This window comes from Cottoperca gobio, chromosome 23, assembly GCF_900634415.1.
Source record: "Cottoperca gobio chromosome 23, fCotGob3.1, whole genome shotgun sequence".
NCBI classification, from domain to species: Eukaryota; Metazoa; Chordata; class Actinopteri; order Perciformes; family Bovichtidae; genus Cottoperca; species Cottoperca gobio.
This window is the reverse complement of record NC_041377.1, coordinates 5,643,093-5,668,018: the sequence shown is the minus strand read 5'-3', so window position 1 is coordinate 5,668,018 and position 24,926 is coordinate 5,643,093. Positions and strand designations below refer to the sequence as shown.

The window sequence follows — 24,926 nt, the reverse complement described above, 5'->3', positions numbered from 1 at the left end:
TAATGTTATGACAAGCAAGATGGTAGCAGTTTGTTCTAATGCTCATTGATCTGTCTTTTGTGTGAGTGTGTATGTGCAGTCTGTAGGTGTGATCTGTCCCATCATTACGCTAAATTTCACACAGAACACACACACACACTCACATACTCTCTTATTCTGTTCCAGGCGATAGACTGGCTGTAAAAATCAATGAAAATGGCAAATGACAATCTCAAGAGTTTCATTATGGATCCTGCTCTTGCGCTCCAGGGAACATGTTTAACATGAATGAGACTATTCAGATAAACCTTCAGACAAGTGTAGCGGCAAGAAGTCCCACTTAATTTACCACTATTATATAAAAACATATACGCCGTATGCAGCTAACAAGGCTGTAATGTCCAAACACAAGATGACTGACGAGCAGGGAGCTATACTGATTGCCCTGGTAAACTCATTCAAAAATATTCACGACAGGGAGGCACCAGCGAAGTTTACTTGTCAATGGACCTTCGAATGTGGATCCGTACACTTTTTAACTGCAAATGTTCCCCAAGCCTCCCACATCCTGTCAGCTCTCATCCAAAGGAATTGTTTGGCTCCAACCTGAGTTTGACCTTCCTCCGGTGCAGCGATTAATCAAATGTTCCTTAATTCTTTCTTTCTTCGTCCTGACACCTGGAAGTCATTTCACCAGGTTTCATCATAATATTTCCATATTTCACACTCTCCTAACATTGATTTAGTTGTCTAAATTCTCCTTTGCTTATGTAAAGTAAAACTCCATAATAAGTGGCTATAGGAGTATTAGAAATTCTACATTTTACCTGTTTAACTTAATTCCGACCTATTGCCAAAACCTCTGGGTGGCGAGTGAAAGAATGAGATGGCAGACGGAAGGTGAGGAGCTCAGTGATGCACTGGCCACTTCTCCTCCAATTTGTCGGGAGCAAGCTGAGGCGGTACAGCTGGTGAGGGAAGCCCTCTCTGTCCCTCTGGGGTAACAGCACATCGCATACACTGCAGAAACTACTACACTTAGTACACTCGGGCACCTGGGGCACTGTTGTCCTGGGACAGCAACAATTAGAGGACTAATCCACATGAATTAAAAAGAAATCATCACGACTAAATCACTTTCAGTCTATATTTATGTTATACACCAAAAAAACGATATTATCTATATTATCAAGTAGCATGCTGACTCAGCTGAAAGTTAATCAGCGACGAACAAAACGTTCTCCTTCGCCTCAAAGTAAATGAAATGACTTCTCTTATCCACACTTGGTCAGTCAGCAGGGGTGTCGCAATTCACGTTCCCAACTGTGCATCAGGCTTAATTATTGGAATCCAGCGACATCATTTCAGAACAAATTGCTAAAATGAAATAGATCAATAAACAATAGTACGGTCAAATCCAATAATTGCCATTGCGGCTTATTACACATTGTGTGTTTATTCAGGATGTACCATGTGCACCAACATTTAAACAGAATTGAATGGAGCTGTCAATCTCTGCTTAAAAAACATCTGGATGAATTGGATTGTTTGAGAAGTGAATCCAGTTGCAGTGTCTGTCTGGATGTGTTCTCATCTGTATTTGCATACTAACACCTTGTCTCCTTGGCAGAGCCCTTTCTCTCTTCACTTTACGTGTTTGTATTTCTCTTTAGCAGGTTTTCCCTCCTTCCTGTCCTGAAGCACTGTCTAATGTTCTGTATTATCACAGTATCGTTACATGATTTGTTTTGCAGCACTTCAGTCTAGTTTTTCAGATTCTTTTTCTCTCTCCCTCTGTGTCTGGTTTCTCTCTATCCCTCTCTCTACCCCCCTCCATCCTGTTTCCCTCCTCCCAGAGAGTTTTCCAAGGAGAGGGAGAAGGCCAAGGCACGTGGTGACTTCCAGAAACTCAGAGAAAAACAGCAACTGGAGGAGGACCTCAAGGTAGGCTGTTCTTTCTGTGCGTGTATGATTGAGGCCCCTCCTGAAAGAGGACGTCTTTACCTGCCATTAAGATTCACTATTTATTACTGCCAGCCTCCAAAACGGTGATTGACATTTTAGTTTGATGTCAAGAAGAAGCAAAACAATACCACCAGTTTAAGGTAGTAAGCATGGAAAGCAAAGCATGCTTTTCAAATAGGATAAAAGTTGGCGTAACTAATGTATGTATGAGAAACAGAATGAATGCTGAAGCGTTTCATTCATAAAACTCCGATGCGATGTCGAATGACTACAGTGTTGTTGATAAGGAAACTGCTTTCCGAACCGCTAACCTTTCCCGGCGTGTTTATACATGTGTGTGAATATAGGGCTATTTAGACTGGATCACTCAGGCTGAAGACATTGACCCAGAGAATGAAGAGGAGGGCATGGACGATGACAAACCTAGAAACCGTGAGTACTACTGTGTGTGTGTGTGTGTGTGTGTGTGTGTGTGTGTGTGTGTGTGTGTGTGTGTGTGTGTGTGTGTGTGTGTGTGAGTGAGTGTGGTATTGGCAGTTTTGGGTAGAGTAAGGCTTTGTGTGAGACAGCGTGGTTGGATTGATTGTGTTTATATCTGAAGACATTTTGTTCTTCGTTCACACAAGAAGTTGTGAGGATAACTGCGCTTATGTTTGTATCAAATCCAGTGTTTGCTCTCTGAGTCGTGAGCTCACTGCAGTCTCATAGTCGGTGATTGAACGACTGACAGACTGACTGACAGACTGAGAGGATGTTAATAGTGTGTGCTTGCTTTGGCTGAGAACTCTCCTGAGGTTTAAAACCTGTTTCGATATTAGTGGAATGTGTCAGACTGCAGCTAATAGCCTCTGGGCACACACTCACATACACACAATAAACACACACACTCACTTATGCAAACTCTCACACACACACACACACACACACACACACACACACACTTTAGGTATACACTCTTAGGAATGTGTGACAGAAATGTTCACACACAAATTAACACCCTGTCTCTCTCCAGCAAGAGGCAGCCACACATGGTACATGTTTCCCCAGGAGGGAACTACATTTCCTGGGGAGGGAGAGTAAAGCCCTAACCTCTTTTGACCTCGAGGTCTGATCTCAGAGAAAATAGATCAAACTTGAGAGAGGGATGGTGCGAAAGAGAGAGGCAGGGATTTGACACAAAGAAAATGTCCTGCACTATTTTTGTGCACGTCTTGTTCAGTATGTACTGTGAACTGTTGTATCAATGATTGGAGTTCATCTTCCTCACATTGATGATGAATGAATGATTGATGAAGACTAAATATGCAGAGGCAGTGTATGCATTTTGCACACAGCTTTGGCTCATTCTGAGACACTGGTGATCGGCAAGGGGAGAAGAAAGAAAGAAAGAAAGAAACGATGATCTAATCTTTCAGTGAAGCTCAAGATATTACTACGGTCGAATGAGCAATGACCCAATTTACATGAAAATAAAGCACAACACCCCTGTGGCTAATCCGTAACAAATCTTCTCTTTTCACCTGTTACCGTTGTGCTCCCTTGGGCAAATCAGTGTGGCAAAAACACATCAGCAGTGTCTGGCACATTAACAAACAAAACAAATACAGTATGTGGCACCTCAATTGGGCCACTTTGTTTAAATGTCACATCACAATAATGAAATGCTTCTTTGATTTTCTAGTTCTGTATCACTGATACTTTGTCATTGTTTACAATGTCCAGACAAGCCCGAGTAAGTTGTGTGTATTAACACACGCATACTAAAATCAAACACCTTTAAGTATTAAAACTGTAGGTATCTATGAGGTGCAAGATTCATGATTGATACATGTGATCAGAAGTTCTCCTTCAGAAAGATCAATCATCCCTCTGTTTGTGAAGGTGGAAAATCACTTGCTCTCTTATTGCTTCTACTCCCTCTCTCCTCGATGGATGGATCCTCCTTTGGGAAGATGAATGAGGGCAGTTTGTCCCTGCTGCCCAGGGAACACGCACACACATACATATGCATGTCCTAAGAAGGGACTTGGAGAAGAGAAGAGAGGATAGCAGAGAGAGAGAGAGATGGAAGGGAAAATAGATGTTGAAATATAAAAAAGGGCTCGAAATATAGAGTGTGTAGCAGAGAGGGAATCTGGGACAGAGAACAAATGGGATTTGACATCATGAACAACTCATGCTAGTGACCACACACTCATACAGAGACCACACACACACACCTTTCTATCTGTCATCCCATCTTCACATGAAGAGGTACAGGGGCGTAATACTGATTTATGATGTGAATAGTGTGTTCACATGAAGACAAATTGTGTGTGTGTGTGTGTGTGTGTGTGTGTGTGTGTGTGTGTGTGTGTGTGTGTGTGTGTGTGTGTTCGGTGAGAGAGGTAGATGTCATTCACTGTTTTTAGTGAGTGAGTGTGCATCTAAAATTTGTGAAGCTGCAATCATGACCAACACATGCACACACAGATGTGATGTGATATGAATGGTCTGTTATTTCTTTATTTCTTTATTTATGTATATGTATCATATGATGTGCTTCCGCAGTGTGCACATGTGTGTGTGTTTCTCAGGGCCATACTGCATGTGTGTGTGTGTGCATGCTCTCACCCGCTGCCATCTTGTTCTTGCATGCCGTCGTCTTGTTTTGGCGTCCTGCCACTGCTGTCTGGTAGGAGTGTCTTCAGCCCACCTGGGTAAGATGACCTGTATGATGACCTGTAAGCTTGCCTGGCTCAGTCACTCTGCTGACTCTCAGGATGGTATGTGGGCGTCTCAGTACCGTCACATATGTTTCCATGAGCATTACAATGGAGGATGTGATGCTGGGGCAGAAACGCATCAGGGGTGCTGTTTGCTTTGGCTTCCCACTGTGTGGATCAGTAAGATAAAAGTCTTCAATCTGAATTAAAGCTCATTTCAATGAAGACCTCAGTACTTTTGCATTCCATGGTGATAATTATGGAGGTGTGTCAGTATATTATTTAGAAGTGTTACTTGCATCCTTCCAAGTATCAGCGTCATCGGACCGTTCTCTGTGATGGGAAAAACATTTTCTGTTGTCTGTTTTTCTGTCCCCACCCATTACATTAGTTGAACAACTTTCTTGTCTGTGGCTTTCATCAAGGTCATGAAAAACACCTACAGAAAGTACATTTAAAAAATAGATGTATACAACGTGTATTAATGGCATGACACTTAGACAGGTCAATTTATGACAAACAACCACCTGACCCACAACAAATTGCAACAAAAGGTTTCTCAGTGGTTTTTATTCCTACTGGATATACTGATCAACAGAAAAAAAGTCTACCAAAATCAGACCTCCGGAAATGGGTTAAAACTGGGTCATTTCCAAGATGGCCGCCACCGGGCTTCAAAATCACTAAAACAGCTATAACTTCTTCAATAATTGTGATAGAAACATAAATATTCCATCCATGGTTTTAAGGGGTGGGTAATCCACTGGTGTCATTTAATTTCAGATCCGGGCAGTATACCTTAAATCCAAGATGGCGGCAAAAAATTAGGAGCGTAAAATCAATAAATTGTCCATATATAATATATCCCCTATCTGGAGAAAAAACACCCAGATGTGTATGAGAAGTTTCAAGATGGCTATTATGTGATCCGGCGAACAAACCCGTTTTGGGCAGGCCTCAGCTGTGATCTAGTCATTGAACAAACACTCATGAGATCACTAAAAAGCACCAGTGGCTTGACTCATGGCAGTAAGATGACAGGGGAACAGCGAGCATTGTGGACAATGTCAGTCCCCATAACATCTAAGGTCAATGCAGGACTTTAACGACCTCACATACACAACAAGCGAACAGCATGAAGAAGCAACAGGTGCCAGAATTGAAAGAGACGCATCCGACCTCTCGAAGATCAGCACGAAGCTGAGCGCATTTTCACCCTTCTCAATGGTATCGTGGCGAACAAAGACATCAACGTGCATGAATATGAATCTGTTGGGAACAAAATCATCGAGAGAATGATTGGACAACCTGTGTTTTCCTTCTCTATTAAGAGGAAAGAGAAAGCGAAGACCCTGGGAAATTCATATGCTGTCCAGGTTGCTCCTGACAGAACCATCGATCCCAGCTTGCTGTTCCAAAGATTCATGGTGGTATCCCAGACAGGTGATTTGTCACTTGAGGAAGTGATGAGGTATGAGCTCAGTCCATACCCACCATCCCTCTTTGAGGACAACAAGATCTTGAGGAAGGCCGACAAACCTAAACTCGCTGAAGCCGTCAATGACCACTGTACTAAGGCACTGGCATGTGAAGGAGCACCTGATACCACACCTTCAGCACACCCTCAGACTGAAAGATATGTGCTTGATGGAGGATCCTTGCTGCACAAACTCAAGTGGAAGAAGGGAGATACGTATGGTAAAATAGCCGGAACATTTGCAGACTTCACAATAAGGCACTATGGGGCAGCAACTGTTGTATTTGACGGCTATGGTGCAGGTCCTTCGATACAGGATAACACTCAGCAGAGACGAGGACAAACCAACAGGTATCCCACTGTGAACTTGACCGGTGAAACCGAATTTGACGGAAAGAGGGATGAATTCCTATCCATCGGCAGTAACAAGCAACAACTAATCACCTTAATAGGTGATCAGCTGAAGAAAGTGGGCTGCACAGTTATTCAGGCAGAAGAGGACGCTGATGTGGACATTGCAAAGACAGCAGTAAACAGCACAATTCTGCATTCCACCACACTAATCGGAGAGGACACAGATTTATTGATGCTTCTGCTTCATTACTGTTTGGCAGATGGGAAACCACTATATTTCAGATCAGACAACCAGTCAAGAAGCAATCTGAAAGTATACGACATCAATCGGATGAAGCATCTTCTCGGGAATAAGTTATGCACCCAACTATTATTCCTGCACTCCTTCACAAGATGTGATTCAACGTCTCGTGTGTATGGCGTTGGGAAGAAATCGGTCTTTCAAAAACTTGTGAAAGATGATCAAGTACTCAAGTTGTGTGAAGATACATTCACTTCGAGAGGCGTGAGCCTCGCTGAAATAGAGAACCTTGGCATCCAAGCGATGACCATTATATTTGGTGGGGAGAGCACATGTTCTCTGGCAGCCATGCGTCACAGCATATTCAACAAAAAGGTCGCTGCTGCTAAGTCTTTCGTTACACCTGAACGTCTTCCCCCAACGGAATCTGCCACCAAGTTTCATTGTCCCCGAGTTTACTACCAGGTCATGGTTTGGATGGGGATGGAGAGTGACCTTGATCCTCTGGACTGGGGCTGGGGACTTGAAGACAATCGATACGTACCCATCATGACTGCCATGAATGCTGCACCAGACAATCTTCTGAAAATGATACACAGCAACTGCACCACAGCTTGTGGTATGCCCCGTTGCAGATGCCGAAAGAATGGGCTTCCATGTACGTCTGCATGTGGATCGTGCCAAGTGACGTGTTGTGACAATACGTTAAATCAAGTCTCTGAGTGAACTAGAGGACAGTGATGAGGACTGAACTCAGGCAGTGTAACGGACATAACATTATAGATGAAGTTTCACATTCAAAGATCATTGCCTTTCAAGATAGGGGATATATTATATATGAGCAATTTATTGATTTTACACCCCTAATTTTTTGCCGCCATCTTCTATTTCAGGTTAAATACTGCCCAGATCTGAAATTAAATGACACCAGTGGATTGTCCACCCCTTAAGACCATGGACTAGAACCAATAATTATGTTGTTATCACAATTATTGAAGAAGTTATAGCTGTTTTAGTGATTTTGAAGCTTGGCGGCGGCCATCTTGGAAATTACCCAGTTTTAACCCATTTCCGGAGGTCTGATTTTGGTAGACTTTTTTTCTGTTGATCAGTATATCCAGTAGGAATGAAAACCACTGAGAAACCTTTTGTTGCAATTTGTTGTGGGTCAGGTGGTATATCGACCTGTCTAACTCTAGAGTGAGTGGAGTTGGATTGGCTGCTTCCTGTTTTTGCTTTTGGTCATTGTGATAATGGACGTCATAGTAGATCCTTGTGCAGTGATTGGTGAATTAAGATGGATAACTGTATGATTGTCGACTGAGTGCATGTGAGTGTCTATTTGCCCGTGTGTATTTACATATATGTGTGTGTGCTAGATATTTATTATATTTATTACTTTATATCTGTGTATGCAGTTTTATTTATGCTACAGTACAAATTGACTCACTCAAAAAATATTGCCAGCACTGCCGAATGCAACAATAGAAGGATCCCAGTATGGAGGAGCACGCCGACGAATGTGCAGGCTCACAATGATGCAAATAGTGTAAGAGGAAGAGGTGAAGTGGACAGAACATAACAGCTGTTGTGTCGGCCACGAGGAAGGAGAATGGGATGAACAACTGTATTGTACTGTGTAGTGTTCCATGAAAACAACACAGCGGCCTGCTTTTAAATGTTGACTTCCTCCACTCTCCAGAATATCAATGCATCCTCTTTCTTGTCTTCTTGCCTTCTTGCCGTAGAGAATGAGAAGGTTTTAGTGCAGATATGATGGCAAAGAAACAGACACTAAAAAAAACTAAATGGTTCAAGACTGTTATGCCAGTAATACATCTCAAATTATAGAAATAAGATAGAGTAATGTAATGAGGTGTGACTGTAAAAAGTTTAATGACATTTCTTGCAGAAGCGTTCCTTGCAACAGGTTGTGCATGTCAGCAGAGCCACGACGAGTACATGCGATTATTTGTGTTCAAATGTTACAGTTTGTGTGCATTTCCGTATTTGTGCTGATTGTAAGTGCCTATTTGTGTGTATCCATGCGTGTGTGTGTGTGTGTGTGTTTGTGTTGCTGAGCCGTGCTCTCTATCCCCAGGTAAAAAGCAGCGTTTTCACTCTCTGCGTGGAGCCGTGAAGAAAAATGCGGCTTTCATTCGTAAGGCGTGTGCGTCTGTCTGCATGGTCCAACCCTAGTTAAAGATTGACTGGAAACATGATTCTAGACATGCAAGCGAACTGCACCTCCTCTCCTCTTCCACTCCTCTTCCACTCCTCTTCCTCTCCTCTTCCTCTCCTCCTGCATTGTACTAAAGACCGTTTTTTTTATAAACGTGGCTGCCTCTTAACACTGTAAAGTAGTTTATTCTCATTGTCTTTCTCACCCCTTTTGTACACCTCTCATTAAATAATCTGATCTCAAGGCCATATATACAAATATATTATCTCGCAGTGGAGACTTGGCCTTTTGCCAATTACTTTCCTTTCTGCTGCCAGTTCTGTACGTCTTCACTGCATTAAAACCGTGATCATGTTTCATGGCCCGTAACTTTAAGTCACCTATAATGGAAAAAGACGAGAACTAATCAGGAAGGGAATAAGGACATGAGGAGAAAACTTAATTTCTGTATTGATATGCAGCCACCGTTTTCCTTTTTATAGGTTCGTAGGAAAGGAAACCGTTCGCATCTGCCTGACTTGTCTGAAAAAGAAAACCAGGAGGACAATGTCATCACAGAAAGCAATTGGAGTGCAGTTTACACACTGTCAATGACAACTAAAAACATCTGTGATGTCACAGTCCTCTCCTTGTTGTTTCAGATTCCTTTCCCTAAAACCCCTCTGCACTGTTGCTAGCCGTGCTAGCTCTGAGTATTAAAGATGATAAAGAAATCGCTATAACATTTGAATTTTAGCCTCTTTTTTTTATAGAATCACCCAGCACTTGTCATATTGTTGAGTAGAAAGGTAAGATACTGCTCTCGACTGACCTTAGTGTTGAGCGCTTACATACTAACAAGCTGTTTATGGGGTGTTTGTAATCCCCAATATAATGTGACAATTGCCTAGTGAGCAAAAAAGAGAGACTAAAATTCAAAATATTTTATTATTGCATTAAGTTGAGACTGCATGAAATTATTATTCAAAATAAATATTTTGTCTAGGGTTTCAACTGTGAATAATACACAGTCACTTTTGGGGTTTGGTATTGGAAATTTGGACCGCTTGAAATATCTGAAAATGACCAATAGAGTTCTACTCGTGCACGCGCACACACACACACACACACACACACACACACACACACACACACACACACACACACACACACACACACACACACACCTTTGTGTTTCCCCTGAAGACTACTTTAGTGAATGTTTTTGTCATTGTAATACTTTAAGTCATTCACACATGCCAACATTGGTTAGAATGAACGAATCCCTCTTTTGCCCTTCCCCTGTCTTTCTTATTCCTTCCTTTCTTCCAATTCTCTCCCTCCCTTGCTCCTTGTTCCTTCCTTCATTTTCCTACTTCATCTCCTTCCTTCTCTCGGTGTCTCAAGTCTTTGGGGTTTACTCTAACAATAGGTATTAAACTAGTTCAGAGCTCCATTGAGGAGAAGGCACCAGGCTGGTTTTATATTTGAAAGGCTTTAGCCTCAGGAGAGACTGGAGGGCCCCGAGTGCTTTTAACTAAGTAGCATAGCAGCAGGTGGCACGTGGCGAAGTGGAGGAGCATACAGCGTGTTCACAGCAGAGGCCTTAATGTTCACAGAGACCATCGTGATCTCTACAGCACAGAATTCATCCATCACCAAGCATGTGGCAAAGTACACAGTTCACTTACCGCAGCTTACTTTGATGTATTATGTTAGCTAAGTGCTTACAAGCCTGCCCTTGATATAAAACATCACAACAACAAAAGAAATCCGTTTTTTATTTTATTTATAAGTGCCGCAAATCTTATGTACTAATTTATATTAAATCCGCCAACTAGGTTGACCCACAAAAAGATATCCGTATGCTTTATTGTCCAAACAAGACGACTTTGTCTAGTTTTTATGTTCACACTCAGGTCTTGACGCGTGGAATGACTTGTGATGATTGACTGCACGCTGAGAAAGACTTTGCTTTATTTCATTTTTATTGCCCATTTGTTTTGCACATCTTATTCACGCATGTCATGCATTAGCCACATGTTCACCATGATTTTTCTTTTCTTCGTATGGAACTTAAAGTAGTTTTTATTGTTAGAAAATCTGCATAGAACACTATTAAACATGGAAAACGCTTAAAAATATCAGTAGGAATGCATATGGGCCAATAAAATACTAGAACTAAGAGCTAGCAAAATTGCATTGCAAGCGCTGTATTTGTGACATAATCTCTGAGTTCAAGTCAAGATTATTGAATATTTTTTTAAAGCCCTCTCATCATAAGTACTGATCATGTCCCTTGGTTTCATGCTTAGAGCTGTTTTGCAAGAGTAGCTTTTGATTTATTTAACGGTGGATATCTTACTTTAATACAAGACGCATTGAGATTCATATCAGTGTCTTACTCCGGTACCCAGAGGGTGTTACAATAAGTGTTTGAGGTGACAGTAAGAGGAGTGCAGCTTATTCCCGCAGGCAAGCAAAGACTGACAGAAGCAATAAAAAGCAATGTATCACGTCATATCAGTCTCTCAACCAGCAATCCCCACATTTATCCCATTTCTTTCCCTCTTCCTCCATCCAGACCTCCCTCGATGCTTCCATCACTCCTTCTCCTCAACTACTATTTTCCAGGCCCTTTTTTTTCTTCTTCCTCTTTTACAATTTTGCCGATTCAAATGACTCCTGTCCGTTCTCTAGTGCGGTCTCTGCCTCCATCTTCCCGGTATTCATGCTTCCATCTTCACACACTACACTTGTCTTTAAATTGCGACAAAGTGACACATTTACAGTCTCCTTGTGGCTTTAGAAACAAACAAAGCTCGGGCTCCGCGGGCTTCCCACCTGTTTGAACACGTTTATTAATTTTCAGATGTTTGCGTCTCCTGCCAAATCTCTCACAGCATGATTGAAGTTCGGACGACTGAATAAAAAGCATTACAAGGTTTTTCAAAAAAAAAACCTTGGCTGCAATTAAGCTCCGACATCCCCCGCAACGTTTGCAGACCAAAGACCAGAATCTTCAGCATGTTTTTTTCTTTCAACCTCCATGAGCTATACAATCACAAAAGGGTTTTGTTAAGATTTAGTTCACCTGGAGTTAAGCAATCATTCAGCTTAGATTTTGAAATCCTTTCTAATAGCTGTTGCAGAGGTTTTGTCCCAGGATCCCTAAGCCGTAAATATTGTTAGTATGTAATTAGTTTAGACAATCAGTGTAAATATATACAGTATACTTTTTATAAAAGAGCAGCTTCTCAGTACTCACCTACAGAAGACTGGATGCACTTTGTAGCTAAGTGTGTGTGTAGTAGTACATCTGTAAAGTTGACATTTTGGACTCCACAATGTTTTGAGCGATTATAGAAATAAAAACAGCGTATCATTGATGTAAGCGAGGATGTACTACCCATTTCCCCGCTCTGTTAATTGATCTCTTTCTTTCTTTTTCCGTCACCTCTTTTTTTTTTCTTCTCTCGGCCTCTGCTCCTCTCTGTCTCTCAGTGAGCATGCCAGCCAGTGAGAACGAATCCGTCAACACAGATAACGCCCCCGGGGGAGACGTGGAGGGGGAGACCTGCTGTACCCGGCTAGCGTAAGTACCTCCCCCTCTTTCAAACACACCTCTTCTCCTCCTCCTCCTCCTCCTCTCAGTCACCTTCTGTCGACACCAACGATGAACTCTATCCTGCATCTTTCTTGTGTTAGCATTTCAGCGTTAGCCGTGGTACAAGTGGCTCTACCTGCGTCTAACCTTCACCGATCTCACAAGCCAGACCTCCGTCTCATCAAGCTCACAGAAGTTTGTAAGAATCCACGCACCGATGCTGGTTAGAGGAGAGCAGAGTGATGGCGGGTTATCAGCGTTCTACAAACTGATAAAACGTCCATAGGGAGAACTTAAGTGCATCGGAGGAGACAGCCGAACACAGTTGCTGTTCCCATAAGCGGTCTTTTTCATTTTCACAGCCAAATGACTTCTTTTTTCTTTCCCCCCCAAACAAATCTGTGACATTGATGAAACGTAGGTCGGGCTATGAGGAACTAATCCTACACAAACCTCAGTGCCTTATTCTCTTTCTAGTACACTACAACTAAACAACCCCATTGAAGTCGGAAGTTGGTTCTAAAACTATTTGTTTGTGCTGGAAGTTTACTTGTTTTTAATCTTTTTTTTTTTTATTGAGCTTGACCATCATGTGGGACTCAATGAAAAGTTATTAATAAATCCTGGCTTCATCTTATCTAATAGTAATCCAGTTGTATTTCCTTTTCTTTTCTCCGTCTGTTTCTGCTCTCTCTCACCTTTTGTGTTTGCTGCTGAAGTGCTTTCCTCCTCCCCTGTGAGAGCTCAGGAACAGCTGACTCACTTGCCCCTGCTCCCCCCCCCCTCTACTTACATTTTTTTTTTTTTTTACATTATTCAAACAAGTGCGTCGCTTTCTTTCTTAGACACAAGGCCACGCAGGAGCCGTGACCCCAGCAGGCCCACTTCATCACACACGAGCAAACACACCTACTTACAAAACTGTGCTTCACCGTGAACATAGAAGAATAGAATTGAATAGAGAAAGTTAACGTGCAGTATGCAATGAACTATTTAGAAGTGAAATCAAAGGGAATCAGCAACACCATGGAGCAGAGGAGCAGCAAGGCCAGTAGGCACACTTGGATGGCACGCTGTCGTTTATCTGTACTCTCGCTGTCCATCTGTTACTTTGTCTTTTGTTCTGTTGTTTGTCCCGTCAGACCAAAACAACTCCAAACAGCTGAGCATTATATCTGAACACATAATGTCAAATAGAAGTTATAGTAAAAAGTTGTATCAGTCCGTTTGATGCATGTTGCAGCGATCGCCAATCTGCCATTTACTTTCTCAATTTATTGATAATCGTCGAAGGCTTTCTCGATTATATTATTGTGGACCAATAAATGTTGTTATGGCACAAGGTATAACTTTCTCATTCATAACTTCTAAAACAGCTGCAGAATACACTTCATTCATCGATCTTTTCAAAGTAATCAGACTGTCCTCAACCAATTTGATAGTAAACCTTGCCAAGACTGGAAAATACGAGCTCTCGTCCTTTCTCTGCTAGACTGCAACAAGTTGTGCTGCGATCATTTGCTCACACTGTTATAGAGATAAGACTTTCGGTGTCTGTCAGTTCTTCTTCACATCGCTATGGAGACAGACCTCGGGGTTGGAGCTACTTCGACGCCTGCTGATCTGCATAATCGAGACGCATGGAGAGAAGAGACGTGTACTGTCGGCCTCCATATCCAGCCAGTCAGTCATTTTATTCCATCGTTCACTCAGTCAGTGAGTCACTTCATTGCTTTAGTCAGTCGGTCAGCCAGCCAGTCAGCGGGTCCATTCATCTGTTTCTACAGACAAGATCAGTACACACTTGCTCACAACAACTCACTCAAAGCTCATCGCAGTGTGTGACACTAATTTGTTCTTTTTGATGTAATACATTTGTCAAAAAGAATGTAGAGGCAATGCTGCAATGAAATGCAACAAACGGAGCCATAAAGACACTGAGCAGTACATCATTGAATGTGATCGTTGTGTTTACCAAACATTTGTACTATTTGATCAGGTTTTTAATTAACAACCCTTACCGTAAACAAGAGCATCAGCCTATAATTGTACCATATTAAAGTTATAGATTCAGCCCACATGGTCAAATCATGTTATTCCAACATTACAGATAATAATTTGATAATTCGAATTTCCACAGTGGGAATTTCTCTTTTTTCTTTTTCTTTTCTTTCCAGATACAATCTTCCATAATCTCTTGTCTTCCGTACTCTGTATGTGCCTTTTTGTTGTTACAGTGGTGAACAATCAACATACATTTTTCTATTAATACATTGTGTTTCACACTTGGGCTGATTGGAGGAAATCCAAACTTAAAGCATTTTCTTTCTTTTGACTGGATGCCACTGTATATGTGTTTGCTTGGGGTGATTTGTTCATAAGAAAAGTCTTCAGTTCTGCAGAGAAAAAGACAAGTCTGGCAGCTTTTACACTTAATGTAGTTTACCTCAGACTCTAAACTCACAAGTGTTTACTTATAAGATATAAGGTAATTGCCTCTCATAGGGGCAGGGTATACTGGACCCACACAACTAAGTTGATCAAGGAGCATATTTGCTAAGGCAAATATCCCTCTCAAATCACCCCTTTCATGTTGTGCACCTGTCTATATGTGTGTGTGTGTGTGTGTGTGTGTGTGTGTGTGTGTGTGTGTGTGTGTGTGTGTGTGTGTGTGTGTGTGTGTGTGTGTGTGTATGTGTATGTGTGTGTGTGTATAATCCATTCTGTTTTCTGTGTTCCAGAAATAGGATCTCCAAATCCAAGTTCAGGTTAGTACATGTTGTTTACCATTGTCTCTTAATTCACTGTGTGTGTGTGTGTGTGTGTGTGTGTGTGTGTGTGTGTGTGTGTGCGTCCGTGCGTGCGTGCGTGCGTGCGTGACAGACTATTCCTTATAAAAGAAATGAGTCATTTTCTAAACAATGACGTGTATTTTCCTCTTTAGGGACAGAAACATTCTGTACGTTAGAAAGATTTCTGTAAGAATGCATGTTCGCTTGTTTTTTGTTGTGAGTTGTGTCTCATGTAACATTCAGTGTGTGCATCATGTGCCACAAGTGACTCTAAATAGCTCACACACACCCAAGCAGAAGACTGCTGAAACATGAATTTTGTATAGAGAAGAATGACACGTCCTGGTTAGCTGTGTTGATTTGTTTGATGACAAACATGTTGGGTGTTGTGAGATACTAGTGGATCAAGGGTCAAGTACAAATAATCAATAGTAGTATCAATATTATGGCAGTTATGGTCTGGATTCATTTAGTTATGAATAAACGCTGATTGGTTGGATAGATTTCCTAACTTGTGTTCTCGACAGTTATGTTTCTGTTTTAATTTGCTTAGTTTTAAGGCAGTCTATCATTAACAAAAGTTGTGTCTCCTTATTAACTTTTAATGTCATTTAGCTAATTTGCCACTGTGAAAATACTGCACTAGTGGCTGGACACATTTCAGTTGTACTGGTACATGGGTGTAGGTAAAGAAATGCTCTGACCCTTTGAGTGGACTGGTTCACATAGATGTGACTGTGAGGTGTGAAGCTGGCAATTACCAGAAACCATAACTTCAACAGTAGAAGGCAGGAAAAGTGCAAAAGAGCGTGTGTACATAACAACACCAAACAACACCAAACAACATGTTGAATTGTCTAGAAAGGAAAACGCTAAAATGAACCACTTCATCTTTTGAAGCATGAATTTCCCTTGAAGTGTGAATCACAATATAACACATTTCAGTTTAAATTCATGCCTTCAATCATTTCATAAGCTTAAGAATTCCTTTTTTTTCCTCTCAAAAGGTGCGTATCTCATTCTGCAACAAAGCTCTTCATACTGCCATTTTTCTTGGTGTGAAACGTCTTTGAGGTTCAACAGCTCTGCTCTCAAACGAGAGACAACCACCGACCAACGATGATGTCATCACTACTCTGTAGACACACTAATTGACTCTTTCTCTTTCTTCTCTCTCCTCCGCTGTTTGTTTTTCACTCTCTTCTTCACTTGTTTATTTTAATCATTATTTCCCCCTCTTATTTCTTCTCTCATGGGCCCTCCTTCTTCCTCTTTCTTTTCTTCCTCTCCGCTCTCTTTCCCACGTCCCTCCTTTTCCCTACCTCTTCTCTCTCTCTTACCTGTCCATCTCTCTCCCTCTCAATCCCTGCTTCTTCCTCCTCAGTCGATACTCTCGGAGGTGGAACAGGCTGTGTAGGAGGAAGTGTCGGGCAGCGGTCAAATCACAGGTTTTCTATTGGCTGGTCATCTTCCTGGTTTTCCTCAACACTCTGACCATCGCCTCTGAACATCACCAGCAGCCTCAGTGGTTAACGGATGTGCAAGGTGCATACGCACACCCATACATACCCCTTCCATTCTGATTGTAGCTAAAGGTTTGACCTTTATGACCTTTCCTTTTTATTCCACTTTCCTCCTTTCTTTCTCTCCCTTCTCTCGTCCTCCTCAGACATTGCCAACAAGGTGTTGCTCGCACTCTTCACTGGTGAGATGCTGTTGAAGATGTACAGTCTGGGTCTGCAGGTCAGTGGCACACAGCGTTATTTCTTTCTCAAAATGAGTTGTATGGGAAAAGACTGTATTTCTATCAATTCTAAGATTGTCAGGAGAAATGTAAACTCCTGTCTCCTCTCCTTGCTGCTTTAAATGTTGCTTCTCTCTTAACTCTCCACAGGCGTACTTCGTTTCCCTCTTTAATCGCTTCGACTGCTTCGTAGTTTGTGGCGGAATTCTTGAGACCATTCTGGTGGAAACTAAGGTCATGTCTCCTCTCGGCCTCTCTGTGTTACGTTGCGTACGCTTGCTGCGAATCTTCAAAATAACCAGGTTAGTATGGACAGGGGTTGTGGTTCCGTCTGCTGGACATGGTCTGTCATGTGATCGTGTGAATTTCTTGTCCATACAGATGATGTGATTACTTGCCAACGTTGCCAAAGCTAACCATTTTTTAACTGTGACTAAATAACCACAAGTTAGTAAAGGCTTTTTAAATCACTACCTTATTGATCATCAGATTTACTCAACAACTGTAAACTACACACATTCAAGTATAGTGTGTTATTTATCTTCCTGTATACTTGTATGTACTTTTATTTTTGCGCATGCACACATATTAACTGGCCGTCCGTCCCCCCCCAGATACTGGAACTCCCTGTCCAACCTGGTGGCGTCCCTGCTAAACTCTGTTCGCTCCATCGCTTCCCTGCTGCTCCTGCTCTTCCTCTTCATCATCATCTTCTCCCTGCTGGGGATGCAGCTTTTCGGGGGGAAATTCAACTTCGACGAGACCCGACGCAGCACCTTTGACAACTTTCCCCAGTCTCTGCTCACTGTGTTTCAGGTAATGAGACTGCAAATGTTTTATTCTTCCATCTTGGTCTGTCTTCTATTCTCAGCTTGTGTCCATGAAATGATGATCATTGTCTTCTACAGTACACAAAGTCATTTAATCTGGTGTCTCTTACAATGAAATGAAGTGTATTACATCTTTTTTCAATTGAAAATGTAACTATTATAAGATTTTCTTCATGCAGGTGAGATTTGTTGTTCCATTTCTCTGCAGATCCTAACAGGAGAGGACTGGAACTCTGTGATGTATGATGGTATCATGGCGTACGGTGGACCGTCCTTCCCCGGCATGCTGGTCTGCATCTACTTCATCATCCTCTTCATCTGCGGAAACTGTATCCTGAGCCCTACATAAAGTAGCTACAGAGCAGCCTCTATAATGTGGGTCTGGTGATGAGTGATGACGAGCACTGGAAAATCAAAAGTCTGGAGCAAAGATTGACAGCCAAACTTGTTCTGTTAAATTGCATCCTATCAGCTGGATGACAATATGACTAATGGTGATTTGAATTAAATCGAACCCCTCTTTTAGGAGGCAGTTGCAAAAGGGAAGGGTGTGTTTTGCATGGAGATTCATTCATTAAGCCAAAACTGTTTGCTGGAGGTCACTGCTCAAGCATTTAGGAGTTCAGTGTCTTTCAGATGCAGAAAGTCTGCTAATTATTCACTTCGCCTGCCAGGATTGTTTGCAACCTACCACACTGATGATCTGACAGTTCAGCAACATCCTTAGCTTCACCCCTCTGAACAGATATCCTACTGAATGTCTTCTTGGCCATCGCTGTCGACAATCTGGCAGACGCTGAAAGCCTTACATCCGCCCAGAAAGAAGAGGAAGAGGAGAAGGAGAGGAAAAAACTGGCCAGGTAAGAAGGACATGTTGACAGGTTGCTGGGGAAAAGGAATATAAGACAAAACTTTGTTTGGGTCTGACAAACACTAAAAGAAAAGTAGGATAGTTGGTCCAATCTCAATAGCATCAAGGGAACACTTACAGCATCTTGGGTAGTCAGTAATGCTGATACTGGAGCCTTGAAATTACAGTCCTAAAAATGATTAATAATCAGAACATGATCGTATTGTTCTGGTTTTAAGACAGGCTGACATTTGTCTGCTTTGCTTTTCTGTCTAAACCAATTTTATTGGGTAATTTTAGCGACTCATTGCCTACAAAGGCAATTTGTCAGCAATGGTAATGTGAGATTTTATTGCATCTGAGGAAGATAACGTCGCCCTCAGTGGCACAAATCATTAAATGTATCCTTTTTGGTTGCAACCTCTATTGATCTGAGGAAAAAAGTGTGATGGAAAACAACCTGCTCACTCACTGTTTGGTTTGATAACAGCACAGCCAGCCTCTGTGATTGAAATACTGCCCATCATTGAAAATCTAAGTGTTTATTTTTGTGCTTCTGGTGTTAATCTAAATCAGTTCACACCAGTAGATTAACACGGGGCTATTGTTGCTAAGGTCAGTAGAAGGGGAAAGATGCTAATCGTCTTTTGCTCCCTCTTCCTCCAGGTTGGCTAGTCTGGAGAAGCGTCATGCCAACGAGAAGCTGCCTCTGGAGGAGAAGAAGAAGGAGAAGAAGAAGAAGAAGAAGAAGGAGAAGATAGAGCTGAAGTCCATCACTTCTGACGGAGAGACCAACACTGCTACTAAGGTACACAAAGACACACACACACTTTAAGAAAGACTAAAGTAGCCACAGACTTCAATAAATGAATGTAATGTTCTCCCTCTTCAGATCAGCATGGATGAAAGTGAAGAGAAAAACCCATATCCTGCCAATGACTACATAGGTAACACACCGACCAGATGTGTACTGTGTGTGTGGGAAAATGATTAGATGAATGAAAGTTTAAAAAGGAGATCGGGTATCTTGCCAACAACTATACAGGTATATGTGAAATCCTGTTTAATATCCATCCACAATTAGGCCTTTGTCCCCTTTCTTTGTCACTTTTCTTCTTGCTAGATATGTTCACAAAGTTGGTATTACCAACATGTAAATAAACATAGCTGCTTAACAACCGTGAGCAACTGTCACTTTGTGTGACCTCTGCTTATGCACTATTATTGTTTCCTCCCTCTCATCAGGAGACGATGAGGAGGAGGAGCCAGAGATGCCAGTGGGCCCGAGGCCGCGGCCACTCTCCGACATTCAATTGAAGGAGAAGGCCATTCCTATGCCTGAGGCCCGCGCGTTCTTCGTCTTCAGCCACAATAACCAGTAAGAGGACACCTGTAGTTCTGCCTCCTGCCCGCTCTTCTGTCTCTTCCTATCTCTATCATGTTCTGATCATATCAAATGTTAAATATGTTTTTCTCACTTTGTTTTTTAGATTCAGGGTTCTGTGCCATAAGATCGTCAACCACAACATCTTCACCAACCTCATCCTCTTCTTCATCCTGCTCAGCAGCATCAGTCTGGCAGCAGAGGACCCAGTCAAGAATGACTCCTTCAGAAACCAGGTAGCACACATGTGTTAAAGTGGAGTGTATATACACACCGTATAATGCCGGATATACATTAAGGCACAGACATATATACATATAACCCATTAAAACACTGAAAGTTTCTGCTCTATTAGCCTACAAATAATACAAATAATTGATAATAATAATTGATAAAAGATACAATTATAGACTAGAAACAAGATATTTAAACCTGCTCAGCTGACACTGACTCACTGCGGAGTTGCCAGTTTTGGCGGTCTATCAGCGCTACATGGCGGGTAGATACATGGTGGGCTAGTATAGAAATAAATAAACTTAAGCTCATTAAAAATTGGAGGATACTACGACCAACCTGGCACTTCATACCTGCGTTAGCTTGGCTCCGGTCGACTCGGTTCACCATTACACGCTAGTTAGCTCGTATTTCTACAGACGTACAATGGATCGATTTCTTATTAAAAGGTTGCACACCAGGTGGACAGAAACAAAGCGTGACAAACGAGGAACATTAAGATTTGTCTTTGGAGCATCAAACCACCGCGGAGTCGAGAGGAAGATGCTGGAGATGTGGTTTGTGGACAGACAACAGCTGCTCCTGTTAAAAAAGAAAAAGAAAGGTACGAGCCATACAAGACTAGCAAAGGAAAATTCAAGACAAGTGGACAGAGGAGTTTGTATTTGTCGAACCCTTTGTGCTTAATGTGCAAACAAACCCGCTCTGGCTTCAAGAGAAGTCACCTGGAGCCGCATTTCTAAACGACGCATCCAAAATTCAACGAAACTTACGCACCTGGAAGAGAAATTAGTCAAATTGGCTGCATTGCATATTGTATGTTCAGGGTGGGATGACAGATTAATAAGCAGACGTGCTTTTTATGACTGGATGTAGCTTTTCATACTTTGTGGTAAAAGTGACTTTGTCCTCTCAATGTGGCTCTCATGTAAAAAATAGTGAAGACCACCGATGTAGAGGAACCAAAGGTTAGTGTGACTGGCCTGTTACACTTCATGAGATTCCTTCCAGAGCACTGTATCTGTCATTAGCTTGATGTGAAACGCCTGTTAAGCTTTCTTTTGTCAACTCATTTATTTTCCTTTTTGAGCCACGCTGTCAACTTAACATTATTTAATGTATAATGTACACATACGGCAAATAAATATGGTAAAAAAAATATATATACTCACATTTAACCAAGAAGGTGTATTAATAATTAATCTATTAATTTGCAAGCAACAGCAGAGACTGTTCAGCCTATTATGTAAACTGTATTTCTGTAGGAAATATCTGCACTGCAGTTGTTTACACTAAAAGAGCATCAGCATATTGTTTATATATATATATACATTTGCTTTGGGTAGATGGGTGTAATTTGCGAGCTGTATGTAAAGACTGTGTGTTGTCTCTGGTTTTGTACATTGTTTATTCTCTCAGTGAGCAAGATCCCCTGGGGGCTAATAAAGATCTATTTTATTATATTTTCCTTGGCTATGGTGCATATCAGTCTACCTCAATTAACCTTCGTCTGAAACCTTAATGAAATAATACATCCTGTTTTTCAGATTGCGATCTGTTTTCTTAAAGTCTATTTTAGTCCGATCTGAATTCATTATCCTCAGACCTGACGTTAATATTACAGCATGTTGTGGAGTCTGACCACAAGTTCATCTTTAACCCCCGAAGAACTGCATTTCCTCTTGTTTCATGCGTCTCTCAACTGTGTAGTTAATTCCACGGAGGCTTAGACTCAAGAGATAGTTGTGTTGTTACTGCTCAATCAGAAATGCATTGAATATTGTTTTTGTGTAGTGCACATTAGTGCAGCAGTATCATGGAAATGTTACCCCCGAAACAAAAAAACATTGTCTTTGTTGGTTTGTTTCCAGATCCTAGGCTATGCAGATCATGTCTTTACTGGACTCTTCACCATAGAGATCATTCTTAAGGTACTATATAATGTGTATGATAAATGACAGGTGCAAGTGCTTCAGTAATCCTTTGCTTTACTTCCATGCGGTCCCAATCGTTTCTGTTTATGTAGGTTACTGATAGAGACTGCTGCTGATGTTTTAGCTATAACAATGGTTTATGCTTCTTACAACCCGGTCGATGTGCCCGAAATATAGAGAATTTACCTTTAAATAACGTTAAGTATGTGTCCGTGGCAGTAAACCCTTCCTTAAAGAAATGTAAAACAAGGACCTACTTGCAGAGTTAAGGGTAAAGCAGTCAGTATCTCTGCCCTCTACATGGCTCATCATATATTATCTCCAACATTACTAATGATGTGATTTTATCATTCTTTAGTTGACTCTGAAATATGACCTTTGACCCTTACAGATGACAGCCTATGGGGCCGTCCTCCATAAAGGGTCATTCTGTAGAAACTATTTCAATATTCTGGACCTGGTGGTTGTGAGTGTGTCCCTCATCTCCTCTGGAATACAGTGAGTGACGCTTGATGTTTCCTGGTGCATGTGTTACACCGCTGTCCCATTTTAATCATTCACTGTTTTAGCATTTTAATCCAAAGTGAGTGCACTGATTTTACTAATATTATTTGGCAGCAATTCCAAGAGACATCATCAGTGAAGCATACAGTATCATCAGACACACATTTGTGTTACTTCATGTTAAAACACTGGACCAGTCAGCCAGATAACGACAAGTGCATGAGACAGTCGTGGGAAAAACGTTTTTTTTTGTTAATGTAAATTGCCCCATTCTTCACACTTCTCTCTATTCTATAACAAGTTTACACTTCATTACTCCCAATCCCTTCTTCTCTTTGTGATGTTTATTAAATATGTTCTCTGCTTCTTGTCCTTGAAATGCTGTGATATTTCTGATGTTTAATATGCTATGCTACACTCTCTGTCTCTAATGCTTAATAGACTAGACTTCTCGACGTAAGTCCATATTAGTCCGCATTAATAACCCCCTTAACAGACCTTCACCTTAACTGTGTACAACTGTCACTCTTTTGCTTTCGGTATTTCTATGGTCTTGGAGAGTTTTAGTCGAAGCCTTCTTCCTGAGAGCAAGAAAAAAAAAAACCTCAATACTAAAATCTGAGATGTTATCAACAGGTTAGTGGGGTTGCACTGTATTGATAAGAAATGGGTGGTTTGCTATAATAAACACATGGTTTGCTTTTGAACCAGAGATTGTATTTCTTTTGGAGGGTGACCCCCCGCTGGGCCTTGTAATACTGTACGCACCTGTCATATCCAGTAAGTGTTAACATGTTAGTTTATCTACTCTTTGACATATATTTTGGGGCAGCTCAAACTCAGTTTTCATATTTCTGGATAAACTAAACTCTCCTGGGCAATAGAAATGACACCTCAATGCTAAAAACTCAGTTGTTTTTGCCTGTTAAAAGTAGTGAGTGTGTGGGATTTGTCTTGAATACATCACAGTCAGATTAATGGTGATGGTGCTAGTAGTGTCTGCTACAGTCTCCGTATTTACTGAACATTTCCTTCAATGCCGTATTCTTATTACTCCTACCCAATATTGAAGTATCCCTCTGGTGATTTACTGTAAATATAAATATCTCTCTCCTACCGTGTTTCAATGTAATGATCTGTGCACATTGAAGTAAAGCTGCAGAAAAACAGAATGAAATTGGTAAAAGTTTGAAGAGGTTAGTAAGTCAATATGCAAACAGCACAAATAGTCCTAACACAAATGACACAATACAGATGTTTCTGCCGTCATCTTGTACAATGTTGAGTGTGGACTGCATGAAATATGGCTGACATTAGTGCACGTGAAAGAAGTGTGGCAGTGTGGCCGACATGTTACAGTTAGCCTCTTATCTCTGGATGGAAACTGCATTTTTGCTTTCTGAGGAAACTAGTTAAAATCAGGTGGTTTGCAAAGCTATGTTCAGGATAAACAGGAAGGCGTTCCATGCAATCTCTAAAATGGACAAGTAACCACAAGGAAGGAAACATTTTTAAAAAAGCTTTTAAGTTTCGACCAACGTAGGTCTCCTGTCAGGGCTGATAATGAACCAAAATAACAGCTACTATTCATGTTAACGTTATGTTTACAATTCAGTCGACATTTGTATGGCTTCACTATAAGATATCTCCACAGCTGGTTTGACTGTGATATGTTGCTGATGAAATCCTACTCCACATGAACTACCTTTAACTTCCTTTAAACTTTACCTTCCTGTGTAACGGGTCTTTCCTTACTTTCTGTTTAAAAGTCGACACAGAGTAATGTCACTCCCTTTAAATCACTCCCTTTACCATCGAAAATGTCACTCCCTGAAAAGGATACATTGACATTTTGAATGCACTTTTCTCCCTATAGCCTTTTGTGACACTACGGGGAAAAAGTTTTTGTATTTGTTCTTCGGTCAACTGAAACGTGAAACCTGTTGACGTAAAGTAGTAATAAGATTACCGACGGACTCAAGCTTTTCCCAAACATTTATTGTAAAATTCAAAATGTCAAGGTATTCATTTGATTCCTTTGGTTAGTACGTTAAACCTTTTTTCCTTTGAACCACTTCCCTTTTCAAAAGGTCATACTGTTTGACCTTTGGCTTTAACTGACACTCTCTTACAGCACAATAACTCTGTTTGCCTGTAAATGTCTG

At 41.3% G+C, this 24,926-nt stretch overlaps 1 protein-coding gene across 1 annotated transcript in view; it reads left to right on the top strand.

Annotated features, from left to right (window-relative positions):
* cacna1c (calcium channel, voltage-dependent, L type, alpha 1C subunit) overlaps positions 1-24,926 on the top strand; it is a 172,929-nt gene that overhangs the window by 112,329 nt on the left and 35,674 nt on the right. The window contains exons 9-24 of the mRNA XM_029461765.1: positions 1,836-1,923; positions 2,292-2,376; positions 12,387-12,477; positions 15,231-15,257; positions 16,666-16,826; positions 16,951-17,024; positions 17,176-17,327; positions 17,640-17,841; positions 18,064-18,184; positions 18,601-18,715; positions 19,372-19,513; positions 19,598-19,652; positions 19,951-20,083; positions 20,196-20,325; positions 22,195-22,254; positions 22,649-22,755. Of these exons, the coding sequence (XP_029317625.1) occupies positions 1,836-1,923; positions 2,292-2,376; positions 12,387-12,477; positions 15,231-15,257; positions 16,666-16,826; positions 16,951-17,024; positions 17,176-17,327; positions 17,640-17,841; positions 18,064-18,184; positions 18,601-18,715; positions 19,372-19,513; positions 19,598-19,652; positions 19,951-20,083; positions 20,196-20,325; positions 22,195-22,254; positions 22,649-22,755 (1,743 nt within the window). The remainder of the gene's footprint in view (positions 1-1,835; positions 1,924-2,291; positions 2,377-12,386; positions 12,478-15,230; positions 15,258-16,665; positions 16,827-16,950; positions 17,025-17,175; positions 17,328-17,639; positions 17,842-18,063; positions 18,185-18,600; positions 18,716-19,371; positions 19,514-19,597; positions 19,653-19,950; positions 20,084-20,195; positions 20,326-22,194; positions 22,255-22,648; positions 22,756-24,926) is intronic.